Genomic DNA, 13,695 nt, shown 5'->3' on the forward strand with positions numbered 1-13,695 from the left:
AGCTGGGGAGGTACAGGAAATGATGGATGTTACTGAGATCCTGGGCAGGTCAAGTTGAGGAAATTCCACATTTCACAAGTGTGTGCATGCGCAGGCACTTTGTGGGGAGGAGGGAGCAGAAGGAGAGAGAACCTCAAGTAGGTTCCTTGTCCAGCACGGAGCCCGATGCCGGGTTCCACCTCTTGACCCTGTGATCATGACCTGAGCGGAAATCCAGAGCGGGACGCGTCACTGATTGAGCCACCCAGGCGTCCAGAGGGCGGGTCCTTTTTACATCCATGTGCTCATGAAAATAAGCTTCAAGACCAAAGGAAAACTGTGTGTTGGTCATGCCCTTGGATCTCCAGGCAGGACCATGAGGAATGATCACTGCCTTGGAATGGCTGTCCTGATAAAACAGAATATGGAACATTTCTCACCCAACAAAACAAGACATTATCTGTAAACGCAAAAACAAAATCATCCACGCTCTGCCTACAGATTGATGCAAATACCGAGCTCTTCAGTATTTTTGCTTTTTAAGCAACTGATGCGCAAGGCATTAACCCATATTTTGAGATTCGAATCAACAGATGTTTCCAAGCACACAGAACAGACAAAATTGGCCTGTAGGAAATAATCGTGGGTGGGATTCTAAATGTTGGGCACAGAATGGGAAAACACGTCTGTCTTTTAAATATTAAACAGCAGTGGTAAAATATCCAGTGGGCTGCCTGAGCACCTCTCCCCAGTAGTATAGTATATTACGTGGCTTGAGGCGCATGGGGTGCCGTTTTTCCAAGCTGCTTTGTAAAGGTATACGGTACTCCATGGACCGAGAGGGGACAAGCCAGTCTGGTGAGGAAATATGAAGATGGTGGCTTCAGGTGTCTGTATTATTGGGTGGAAAGAGTACAGTAGCTTCTAGAACTGCAGTGGTGATGGGGAGTAAAACTCATGGCTTCTGAGCCCTCCGGGCAAGGCAAAATGAGGGTTGGGACCAAGGCTTAAGGGCCCAGGTGCCGCTGCCAAGTACATCAAATGAGAAAACTGGTTTACAAGAGGCCCTGGCAGGTGTCTGTGACTCTAATACCAGGGTTCCAGCTGTTAGAACCAAACACCCAGGAACCTGACTCTGAGCTTGTTGGTCTTCGCACAGGAATGGGCGTGTGCTCCCAGGACTTTGTCAGCTACACCCCAGTACTCGCAGGGTCAGGGAATGCGGGCCATAGCTTTCTACTCTGATAGACACCCTCACCGTTCTGTGCACCGAGAGGAAGCATGGGAATGGAGACTCTGGACCAGTGGTTCTCAAGGGTGGTAGCGGAACCTTCATCGATATCACCTGGGAAATAGGTAGAGATGCAAATTCTTAGACCTCACCCTAGAACCACTGAATCAGAAACTGGTGGTAGGTCCCAGCAACCGGTGTTTAATAAGCTCCCTAAGGAATTCTGATGCATGTTCAAGTTTGGGAACCACAGGTTTAGACCAGTTCCAGGGGATGCTGATGCTGCTGGCTCCAGGACCATACTCTGAGAACCACTGTTCCAGAAAGTTCAGATGCCTGTCACTCACCTTGTGAGAACGCCCAGTTATTAATGAGTAAGGATTATTGAATATTATATATTACTGAATTCATCATCATCATCATCATCTCTGAACAGGGGGGTTGTGGGCAACTTTTTAAAAAGTTTATGTAGGGCGCCTGGGTGGCTCAGTGGGTTAAGCCGCTGCCTTCGGCTCAGGTCATGATCTCAGGGTCCTGGGATCGAGTCCCTCAGCAGGGAGCCTGCTTCCCTCTCTCTCTCTCTCTGCCTGCCTCTCCATCTACTTGTGATCTCTCTCTGTCAAATAAATAAAAAATCTTTAAAAAAAATAAAAAAATAAAAAGTTTATGTATTGGGACATCTGGGTGGCTCAGTCGGTTAAGTGTCTGCCTTTGGCTCAGGTCATGATCCCAGGGTCCTGGGATCGAGTCCTGCATCGGGCTCCTTGCTCAGTACCATCAGGTACTACTATGTACTAGGCACTGGGCATACAGATCCCATCTAAGGAGGTGGAAAACCACCTGCCCACCAAACACATGGCATGTAAACAGAAAAAGAATTATAAATAGTGATCAGGACTGATCAGAAAATAAAGAAGGTGCCTAAAAAGGCCTCTAGGAGGAGATGATTTCAGCAGACATGGGAATGATGAACTAGGGAAGTTCAAGGTCAGACTCTGGGCAGGCACTAGGAAGCTCTTGCAGCTGCAGCACGGGGGAGGAGGACGGTGTGTGGAACAGAAAGCTCCCAAATCAGGTTGGGGAAGGCCCTGGTAGAGAACTGATTTCAGTCTAAGCCCAGGAAAGCATTGAGGGTTTAAGCAGGGAACTGACTGGTCTGGTATTTGCCTTAGGATCACTCTGGCTGCCCTGTGCGAAAGGGCACCTCTCCAGAGTCACCTCGGAGTTGGTACAGGGAGTGCGGGACCATGCGGGGGCGCCCTAGAGTCAGGCCCAGCGGCCCCCCTACCCCCTACCCGAGGCCGCGCCGCGCCCCGCATCCCCCGGTCGCGCGAACCTCGGGAGGCGGGTCAGGAATCCCCATATGAATAAGGAGGCGCTTGTTTTGATTTTATTGTATTTTTTTATTGTTTTTATTGCTTCACTGAGAGCCTTAAACGCGCGCACTCCGGGGAACAATGTGACTTTTTTCTTTTCCCCCTTTCAGAGGACCTGGGCTCCCACGATGGCATCTCGGACGCTACTTAGTCTGTGCCTTAATCTGCCCACCTGTTAGACCTTCGGGCCAGCCCCGGGTGACGTCCCGGGCCTCCGATCGCGCACCTCCGGCAAGCCGAGAGGTTGGCACGGTCCGGGCTGAGGCGGCCCCGGGCGGCACACGGGTTTGACTGCCCCACCCTGGGAAACTGAGGCACGGTGGGGCGAGGAGCACGGGCCCCCGGGACTCCCGCAAACTCCAAGTGGCACGTCGCGTACCCCGCAGGCTGCCCCGGCCGCCTGCCAGCGGTCGCCGCGCGGAGGCCACCTCCCCACCCCCCCACCCCGCCCAGCGCGGCCAGAGGCGGGGCCCGACCCAAGCACTGGAGCGGGGCCCGGGTCGCCGGGGGCCGCGGTGACAGGGGAAGCCCCCGCGCGATGCCTGCTGGCCGGCGCTAACGCCGGCCCCGAGTCCCCCAGCCCGGCCGGGGTGCGGGCGTTGGGGCCACGCGGCCAGGCGCAGGCCCGCCCCGGGGCGCCCGCCCGCCGCCGCCGCCGACCCCGCCCCTCGGCCGCCTCCCCCGCCTCCGCCTCCTCGAGGCCCGGGACGTGCCCGGCCGGCCACCGAGCCGCGGGGACTGCGTCCGGCGCGCTCACTTCCGCGTCCCGCCGTCCTCCGGCCCGCGCGCGCCGGGCCGCCGCCGCCATCGGACAATAGGCCGCCCGCCGCGCCTGCAGCGGACTTCCTGCCCGGCCCGGGCCGGCCCGTGCGCCGCTCTCCGCGTCCCTCTCCGCGCCCGGCCCGGAGCCGCGAGCACCCAGCGCCCGGGACGAGCCCGCGCGTCCCGCCGCCCGCGCGTCTGCTGCGGCGGGTCCCGCGGCCTCCTCCTTCTCCGCCCCGCGGACGGCACCCCGGCCCCGTCCAGCGGCTGCTCGCGTCGTCGGTTTCCGAGTTCGATTGCTTACGGAGCAGATATTTTTTTTCCACCCTATTTTCCTTTTAGGATTTGGAAAAAGAGAAGAGAACGCACAGCAGGCTGGGACGGGGAAGTGCCACCAGCTGCCCCCACGTGGACACCAATGAGGGGAAAGGGAGTTGGAAGCAAACTCGGTCCAGCTGGCCTTGAGGCTTCAACTTCTGCCGGACTCTGAGGCCTGGGGTCATGACTCTCACGCCGGGCAGGTGGAAGGCTTTACCTGTCCTGGGCTGGACTAGAGCCCCTGCCCGTCTTTAGCAACCAACCCCCTACCCCCTCCACCCCACACACCGGACACCTGTGCTGGGCTCTGATACCCGTCTGCGACATGGATAAGTATGGGGACCTGGGCCTGGAGGCCAGTAAATTCATCGAGGACCTGAACATGTACGAGGCCTCCAAGGATGGACTCTTCCGAGTGGACAAGGGGGCAGGCAACAACCCTGAGTTTGAGGAAACGCGCCGGGTGTTTGCCACCAAAATGGCCAAGATCCACCTCCAGCAGCAGCAACAGCTCTTGCAGGAGGAGACCCTGCCCAGGGGGAGCCGGGGCCCAGTCAATGGTGGGGCCCCCACGGGCCCACAGGCCCGCCGGGACGCTGGTGTGAGCAGCAAGCTGACCGTGGATGGTGCTGCCAAGCCCCCTCTCGCTGCCTCCACGGTGGGTCCTGGGACAGCCCCCTCTGTCGCCCCCGGGCAGCCCTCATACCCACCCCAGGAGCAGAGGGCCAGGACATATGCCCGCAGCGCAAGTCACAGCAGTCAGGACTACGGCTCCAAGGAGAGCCTGGCAGGCTGGGAGATGTCTGACTTCCGCCCACTAGGCTCCTGTGAGGACCCTTCCTGCCTCACCCACGGAGACTATTATGACAACCTCTCCTTGGCAAGCCCAAAGTGGGCTGATGAACCCCGAGTGTCCCCCGGCATCAGGCCGGGCGCAGGGAGTGGGTGGCCTGGCTCCCCAGGGACGGACGCACCACTGCCCAGACCCTCCAGGGACCATCCCCTGTGCCAGCCTCAGCTGTCCCTGAGCTCCAGCAGGTCATTTGAGAGCAGCCAGGATGGCGCTGGTGGCCGCGGTGATGAGAAGCCGACTGGGCTTTGGACTACCTCCTCCTCCCCGCGGGTGAGCCCTGGCCTTTCTTCCCCAGGTCCAGAGAATGGGGCCATGGTAGGGCCCCCTCCGCCCAGGACCTCCTCTTTCTTAGCCCCCTTGGCCCAGAGCTGCCCCAGCCAAGGAGCTCTTCCAAGAACAAACTCGGGGGTGGGCAGCGAGGTTTCAGGCCTGATGCCCAAAGCCACGGTGGACCCTCAAGTCTGGTTCCAAGACAGACCCAAATCTTACCTTTCTAGTTCGGCCTCATCATCCTCACCAGCCAGTGTGGACAGTATGCCGTCGGGTGCGGCCCCTGGGCTGGGTCCCAAGCCAGTCTGCACAGACCCTGGCGTTGGTCCCAAGCTCAGCCCCACCAGCCTTGTCCACCCAGCGATGTCCACCCCGCCCGAGTTATCTTGTAAAGAAGGTCCCCCTGGCTGGTCGTCGGATGGCAGCCTGGGGCCTGCGCTCCCGGAGAACCCAAGCCCCCCCAGGGTGAGGCTGCCCTGCCAGACCCTCGTCCCAGGCCCCGAGCTCGGGCCCTCCGCTGCCGAACTGAAATTAGAAGCCCTAACCCAACGTCTGGAGCGAGAAATGGATGCACACCCGAAGGCCGATTACTTTGGTGAGTGAGAGATGTGTGGCGTCGCCCACCATGGGTGACGAGGTCCCTGTGTTTAGGGAGGTGCTCCCTGCCCATCAGGGATGCTGCAGCTGCCCATCAGTGCCACGCCTTTTTTTTTTTTTTTTTTTTTTTTTAAATGTGCGGTTTCCTCTTTTGGCTGCTGCTTCAGATTCAGAAACTTGAAAGCATCCCTGAGTTGAAAGCGGATCTTGCAGCTGGGAGTTACCCACGTGCGAGGGGGGCGGGGGGGGGGTGGCGCGGGGCAGGATGGCTCGTGATAGCTCTCCAAAAAGGGAAATGCTGTGCCTTCGGGTTTCAGGGGTTTCGGGTGTGCCCCAGATGCAGGAACTTGAATGCGAGCAGCTTCTGGGGTCCAGGCACCCCTCTGGGTTCCATCCACTGGTGGGTCTGGCTGTTTGAGGACCCGTGTTTGCGCAGAGGTGTGTGTGTGTGTGTGTGTGTGTGTGTGTGTGTGTAGGTCCCGTGTGCAGTTGCAAGATTAACATGGAAGGCTTTGCTCTCGAGCAATAGTGGTTCTCAAAGTGTAGTCTCGAGACCAGCAGCATCCCTTCACCCGGGAACTGTTTAGAAAGCGAATGATGTGTTGACTGTCCAGGAAATTTGAGACCTGTGGACCAGGTGTCTCCGAAGAACTCAGCCCCCAGCCCGGGTTCCAGTCCACAGCCAGGGGACACACACAGCCCCGGCACCTGATGGGTTGGGAGGAGCTTCCTTGCTGGTTTTGCTCGCAGTTTCGGGGTCTTGTTTTAGTCTTTTTCGAACCTCGAATTGTTGGCAACTGCTAGCTTCAGCTTTTTCTTTTGCCCTGTCCGGGTTTGGAAGCCGCGAGAAAGCGGCTCTCTTGTTCTGTGAAGTCACGATGTTGTGGTCTCATAGGAGAACGAACGAGAAAGCCTATTTTTAGCAGAGTCTGAGGGTCTTTGTCTTTTTCTCCCCCCCCATTTTTGAACTCTGGAGAATTGGGGACACGATCTCCCCACTCTGAGGCCTGAGGCCCTTGGGAAGCTGAGTCCCAGGAGGGTGTCCGCTAGGCCCCCCCTGGAGGAGGGCAGGGCTGGGGAAGCCCGCCCTTAACGGCTGTCAGTTCTCTGCGAATGGCTATGGCCTGAGGGGCTAGGAGGGACGGGGTCCTGGGTGAGCATGGCCACACGGTGGTCATATCCTTCCAAAGACTCATGGGACCAGCTCTCATGGCACAAAGGGCGCTCGGAGGTTGGGGTGACTTCGTTGGCTTATGTTTCTGAGCAAACGGCACCGTCTGGCTGCTCTCTGTCTCTTTCCCTTTGCAGATGTCCCCCCTTGGCGAATAACGCTTACTGGAAATATTGTGACTTTTAACTGCAAACTGGTGCTTAATTTTTAATTCTGGGCTGATTAAACAACAAAACAGCCGTTTTCCTCTGTCCGGGAGGCAGGCTCACACAGGGGATCGGGGCGGAGGTGTTTGCTAACACCAGTCATTCAACATGTGTTTATTGAGCACCTGCCTTGGGCTCTGTGCCCTGTTCAAGGCCTTGGCACACACAGAGAACAGGACAGACAGGGCAGTGGAAGGAGACGGCAGGTGGACCAGATAAATAATCAAATCCTGGGGAGAGATACAGGTGGAGGAGGGGGTGGAGCCTCCGGGAGGGTGTTGGCAGAGAGGTTTTGGGTTTTAAGTCAGGGGGTCAGGGATTGCCCCATCAGGAAGGTGGCATTGGAGGAAAAGCCTGGGGGAGGCAGCATCTGCCCTGGGGGAAGGCGTTCTGGGTGGACAGACAGCAGGGGCAAAGGCCCTGGGGCCAGTCTGCACCTGGTCCCACACTGGGCAATTACCTTCTACCATTTAATTTACTAGTTGCAACAACCCTGGGAAGCAGGTTCTGTCATTAGACCTGTTTCATCGACTAGGACGATAAAGCCTGGGGAAGTCAGATCACTTAACCGAGGCCTCGCAGGTAGGGTGCTAGGCATAGCTGTGGATTGGAGCCCCCCAGTTCAGACACTGTACCCATGCCCTTAACCAGCATCACCATGCTGCCTCCCAAACACAGATGCAGAAAGCTGTTTCGTATCTGTATTTATTTTGTTTTTGTGGATTTGGTTTTTATTTTTAATTGAGATGAACATCCCACACCATGCAATTAGCCATTTTAAAGTAAACAGTTCAGTGGCATTTAGTACATTCAGTGTTTTACAAACACCAACTCTAATAGTCCCAAAACATTTTTGTCACCCCGAAAGGAAACCTCATACCCATAAAAAGCAGTCGCTCCCCATTCTTCCTCATTCTGGAAGCCTCTGGAAGCCACCATATGTGCTCTGTCTCTGTGGATTTACCCATTCTGGGTAGATCATGTAAATGGAGTCATATTTAATTTTTGCCTACACATGACCTTCTTGTATAGAAAACTCCAAAGACCACACACACACACACACACACACACACACTCACAAAACCTGAGCAGTGAACAGTGAGTGTCCTTCCCGAAGCCTGGGCTCCTAGACCAGTGCCCCGGGTGTGATGAATATAAGTACGTGTGTGTGTGTGTATGTGTGTGCGTGTGAGTCTCCACACACCATGCCATCCACCTGCTCTTTGCCTCTGCCATGGAACAGGGTGCCCTTTCTAGTTGCTGTCTGCAGAGTTGGTCTGGGGCCTGCACTGCCCCGCACACAGGAGAGCACCTGCCCCGCACACAGGAGAGCACCTGCCCCGTACACAGGAGAGCGCCTGCCCCGCACCTGCTTTGGTGGCCGAGTCTCTATTGGCACTTCCGTGGCGGGCTGTGTGGCCAAGGAGGAAGTCTCTCATTGGAGCCTCTGGTGGTCAATTATTGGCCTCACCCTGCTGGGGGACCTCCTGTTTCTAGGTCTCCCCCCTACCCATCCGTGGTGCGAAGCGTCCGGCCTTGCTGAGGGGCTCCGCACACGGAGGTCTTCCCTTCCCTAGATCTGGTGTTCTTTGAGAGACCGTGTCTGCCCAACAGCCTGCATTTCTTGAATTAGGAGGAGATTTTCCTTCCAAATAGAAGAGTATCTATGGCTACAGGGCTCTTGCCTGCGAGAGGCAGGGTAAGGTAACCATGACCATCAGGGTTGATATAGGTCTAGCCGGGAGCCAAGCAAAGGCGATGTTTGGGCTGGTTACGTGGGCCCCTTCCTGGGGCGAACGGAGGTGTCCCTGTAGGTGTTTCCACTGTGGGAAGAGCTCCTGGATCCCTGCTCTTGCCTTTGAGGACCCTTAGGTCTGAAGACACCTCAGTTTCCGGTAACTGACTTGCTTGTCTCCAAGGATGCTTCTGGCACTTTCCTTGGCCGTCTTTGTGGGGTTGGTACCTTGTGGTCCCAGGGGCTCCTTCTCCCCCTGCCTCCCTTTTCTTCGCTGTTCCTCCTCTGTGGCCTCTTTGTGTCTTAGTGCCCGTGAGGAAAGAGACCAGGATAGATTCTTGATGCTGCTTGGTGAGGGTTGCTGCTTTGCCCAGTGCCCTGTGCAGCTCCTGCTTTAACACCACTGTTTACACTGCAAAGGAAGGGAAGAGGTCGCCGTGCTTTTGTTGACTCTTTCCTGGCCTTTTCCTCCATCCACTGTCTTCCCCACAGGGGTTCCCGCCTCCTTTCCGAAGGAAAAAGGATACAAAGAAGCCACCTGTGACGGCCTGGGTTTCCCGGGAAGCTGATTCAGACATTGGAGCGTGTAGGGGGCTCCCAAGGGGAAGCCCTGGGGAGGAGGGGAAGGACACGGGCAGAGGAGGGCTCCAGCCGCAGTGCAGGCCTCACGGGCCTGGGCCCACCCCACAGGGAGCACAGAGCTGCAGAAGCCCTTCAGAAGCGTCCTGAGTTCAGGGGAGCTATCCCGGCCTTTACGCTCCCCCCCGGTTGGTCATTAAGTTGGGCCGCCCTGTGGCCTCAACCTTGGCTGAGGTAGCCCCGTGCAGCTGGGGCAGAGCCCGAGGGAAGGACGGGCGAGGCCCCCACCTCAAAGTGGCCGCCACAGGCCGCCCCCCCGCCCCGTCCCCCTCCTGTCCTCAGGCAGATAAGACCCCTTTAGGAGTGACCTTTGGGCTGCGTGACCGATCCTGGCCACCGTCTGTCTAGGGCCTGTGGCGCACTAGGCTTTGGGGATGTGGCCTGCGTTACCCTTCACAGTTAAATGCCAGTACTCTGTTCCTGGTGGAGAAACTGAGGCCCATGACTTGCTCAAGACCACACGGGTCTACATGAGTAGTGGTGTATCACACCAGGTGGGCTCTGACGCCTCCCATAGGGGACCCGCTGGTCTGTTGCTCTGTTTGTCCCTCCGGTTTCACTCTGCACGCAGCCGCCATGGGGGCGTCGTGGGCTTTGAGCCTCGAGGACCTGTGCCTTCCCTCCGGGCTGTGGGCCTGGGGATCCGTCACTGCTAACGCCCCCCGGGAGGGCACCAGGTCCTGAGTCTGAAGTGGAGGCAGCTCTGCTGGATGTGGTCAGGCATCAGGGGTGGAGAGGCCAGAAGAGGTTGGCTGGGGGGGGGTCTCCCTCACCTGGTAAGTGGGTGGGCAGGCTCCTCCCCACCCTGCACAGAGAGAAGAGGCTGCCTCTGTCCTTAGTTTTCCTGTTTCCCATGGGCCTTCCGGTTGCAGCCGCAGACCCGCCTGTGCTTGGGAACCAGTAAACAGGTGTGACTCCGCCCGGGAATGGCCCCGCCCCTGCCGGGGGCCAGGGAGCCCATCACACTTGATGTCTTATGACTAGAAGCCACGAGGTTCGTTTGCCGCCATCCAGACCAGGACTGTGTAACTGTCCTAGCTGCTCCTTTCCAGCAGACAGTCTCGCAGACCTCGGGCGGCATGCGGATGGTCCTAATGCCCTTTGAAGCACGCCCTGTCTGACTTCATGAGCAGCAGATGCTTGAAATGTGGGGCTTACCTCTAGCCCCGGATGAAAAACTGGGGGTGATTCCAGAGCACTCTTCCTGGCAATCCTGTAATAGGGTAGCCCTCCTCCCCAGAATTCCAGGACAAGAGGCCGGCATGTACCCTAGAGGTCCCTGTGACACCCCCCCCCCCACCCCCGCTAAATATCAGGCATTTCAGTAAGCCAAACCAGGGGCTGAAGTAGAAGAGAAGGTACAAGAAGCATCTGGCTCAGGACCAAGCGTGGTTCCCTGGGCACTTAGATTCCTTCCAGAGACTCAGGGCCACAGTGTGGACCTACCTGAAGCCCGGCTTTCATTGATGTGGAAGTGAATTTCTGAGCCTCTGGTAACTCTTGTAAATGCCACCCAAGACCCTGGTTCTGCCTATCCAGCCCCTCAGTCCTGGGACAGAGAGACACCCCCAGTCTTTTAGAAATCTCCTTCTCAAAATCAGGAAGGCATATCGTGTTTACTTTTCTAGGGAGGTACAGGATATGCCTATCATAGGTGCCTGCAACATGAACGTGCCTGTGTCACCAGATGGAGGCACAGAACGTGGCTGGTGGTGACCCCGCGTTTCCCTCGCTGTGGCCAGGGAGCCACACTGAGCTCACGGCCCTCTGTCACACCAGCCTCCCTGCTGGGTCCCCAGCTCCTGGAACTGCCCCCCACCCCCCACCCACCTCCCCAGGCTCCTTGTCTTGGCCCTTCCCCAGCCAGCATCCTTCTGGCCCACCTAGAATGTGCCTGCCCCTGTGACCCCACACCCGGAAAGGGGGGTTCTTCAGCTGGAACCCGACGTCAGGTTCCCACGGCGTCGGCCAGGTCCCATCACGCTGTCTCTCTGCCGTCCTGCCTCCTCGGGACAGTATGTTTCTGCTCTATTCCTCTGTGACCAGGAAAGAATGCCTTGTTTTTTCTATTAATAATCCACGCCATGAAGCTGATCTTCTGACAGGACAGTTTCTTGCCAGAGGGTTAAAAACGAACATATTTCTCTACATCTTTTTTTTTTTTTTTTTAAGATGTATTTATCTATATTTTAGAGAGAGAGAGAGAACAAGAGAGCAAGAATGAGAACATGAGCGGGAGAGACAGAGGGAGAGGGAGAGAGAATCCCAAGCTGACTCCCAGCGGAGCACGGAGCCCTACGCAGGGCTCGATCCCACGATCCTGAGCTCATGACCTGAGCCGAAACCAAGAGTTGGATGCTTAACTGACTGAGCTGCCCCAGTGCCCCTTCTTTATGTCTTTTGACTTATTTTTTTTTTTAAAGATTTTATTTATTCATTTGACACAGAGAGATCACAAGTAGGCAGAGAGGCAGGCAGAGAGAGAGAGGAGGAAGCAGGCTCCCCGCGGAGCAGAGAACCCGACGCGGGACTCGATCCCAGGACCCTGAGATCATGACCCGAGCCGAAGGCAGCGGCTTAACCCACTGAGCCACCCAGGCGCCCTGTCTTTTGACTTATGACTGCCACCTGGGACACGAGGAAACCAGGTGTTCTGGGCCTGATCCCACCAGGAGGCCCAGGCATGGCGGTGGGCAAGCTGTTCTTCCTCTGAGGGCTTATCCCAGCCCCAAGCGCTGTGTCTGTGGCTCTAGGTCCCATCGGAGGCCTGGCTGTTAGCTGATTGAGGAACCCAGGGATGGGGGAGCATCCATGTCAGTAGCGGTGAGAGCCCGGAAAGGCGGCGGGGGCTGGACGGCCTGGCCTTCCCCCCCTCTCCCGGACGTCTATGGAGGTGAAGCCCAAGTTTGTATTTTTAGTTACAGTTACGTTGTCTGTTGCAAACGGTCATCATCTTGACTTTAGGTATCTGGAAAATACATACCGTTAAACCAAGAGCCATGCATCACTGACGTGCTACCATCCTGAGGACAATCAGTGTGGTGGTTTCCTGCAGGAAGTTTCCAGAGCAGAGCCAGAGCCCGCCGTGAATCAGGATGCGTCATATGTGTGTTCGTGGCTCTCTGGCCAGACGTAGAAGCAGCGACTCAGCCGGAGGTCACCCACGGAGCTCGGCAGAGGGTGTCTAAGGAAAGCAGGATGAGGAAAGGAGAGAGCTCTAGGAAAGCATCACACGCAGGGTGTTAGTCTGTCACCCACCCTGGAGGCCTTTTGGAGGCTCTCGTTCTAATGACACGGGGGGTCAAGTTGGGGGGACAGCGGGTAGCACCGGCCGCGGGGCTTGCTGGCCTTGTTTTCCCTCGTGTGCCCCAGGCTTCCTCCGTGGACTCCCGTGATGGCCTTGGTGGTGCAGGGTCCGTGGACGCTGGACAGTGACCTCAGGGCCTGGCCCCGTCCGGGGCCCACACAGCAGGTGCTTGGAGGATGTCTGTTGGAGGAATGGAGGGGCTTCTGTTGGGACGTGAAGGGAGACGGGGGTGGGATTTGTAGCTGCGGTTATGGCTCTGAAACAGTGGCACTAAAGTGTGTCGCTGTGCACTGGCCACTTTTTTAATCATCGCACGCCATTGGCTTATTCAGTCCTTCCAATAAGCCCATTATGCTAGGCCCATTTCGTAGGCGGGCCAGCTGAGGTACACAGAAGTTAAGTAACCTGCCGGACACATAAATCAAGGAGCTTGGCTGAGTCTGAGGTCTTGACAACCCCGTGGCGCTGCCTGTCCGCTCCTGGGAGTGCAATGGCTTTCTGATAAGGAGAACTTTCAGGGGAAATGCAGCCCCGAGTCGGTCAGGGCTGAGGTCTTCCCCTTCTGTGGTGGAGGGAGGCAGGGCATGGAGGGGCACCTGGGCTGGCTGGAGGAGCTGTGCCCGCACCAGCCCCTCCCTGCCGGCCCGAGATGGAACCACGAGGCTCAGAAGGACACCGAGGCCATGCAGTGACCTTGACTGCCCACGACCCCTGGTACCTGCTGACTTGTGTTTCTCTGTGAGGTGTCGGTTAGAACCAGCACGTCTTGCTTTCAGGGAGCTTATGACACCCCCGAGTGTTGTGGGCCAGGGTAGGGGTGTGCCCGGATGCCTCGGTCTGAGGATCAGTGTCAACCCTAGGATGGGGCAGGGATGCTTAGAACCAAACATGGGACAAAACGACGCTTAGAGTCCATCCAGCAAAGCGAACAGAAACCTTACCCGACAACAAAACAGGCCTCCAGAATTCCCAAGGCGCGTCAACGGCAGGATAGTACTTGCCAGCAAATATTTATATCGGCTCCAGGTTTTGTTTTTCATTTGTCCCCTCCCAGGGAAACCAGCTGGACACGGAACATCAGGGTCACGTTGGAAGGCTGGAGACTTTCTGCTGGAGTGTCTCAAAGGGAATACTTCAGGGTCGGCGGCCAGGCTATTTTTAAGCTTTGAGAGCCACGAGTTGAGACTTGGCCAAGTTCCTTCCTCCTCTTTCTCGGTCTGTGACTCAACTCTCCATGTCCCAGGAGAGCGA

General features: G+C 57.1%; 1 protein-coding gene across 1 annotated transcript in view; it reads left to right on the top strand.

Annotated features, from left to right (window-relative positions):
• Window positions 1–3,359: 3,359 nt before the first annotated feature.
• The window catches only part of LIMD1 (LIM domains containing 1), a 63,891-nt gene continuing 53,555 nt past the window's right edge, over window positions 3,360–13,695 (top strand). The window contains exon 1 of the mRNA XM_032317414.1: window positions 3,360–5,384. Coding sequence (XP_032173305.1) covers window positions 3,992–5,384 — 1,393 coding nt within the window. The 5' untranslated portion in view covers window positions 3,360–3,991. The remainder of the gene's footprint in view (window positions 5,385–13,695) is intronic.

The sequence above is a fragment of the Mustela erminea genome, chromosome 1 (assembly GCF_009829155.1).
Source record: "Mustela erminea isolate mMusErm1 chromosome 1, mMusErm1.Pri, whole genome shotgun sequence".
Classification (NCBI taxonomy): domain Eukaryota; kingdom Metazoa; phylum Chordata; class Mammalia; order Carnivora; family Mustelidae; genus Mustela; species Mustela erminea.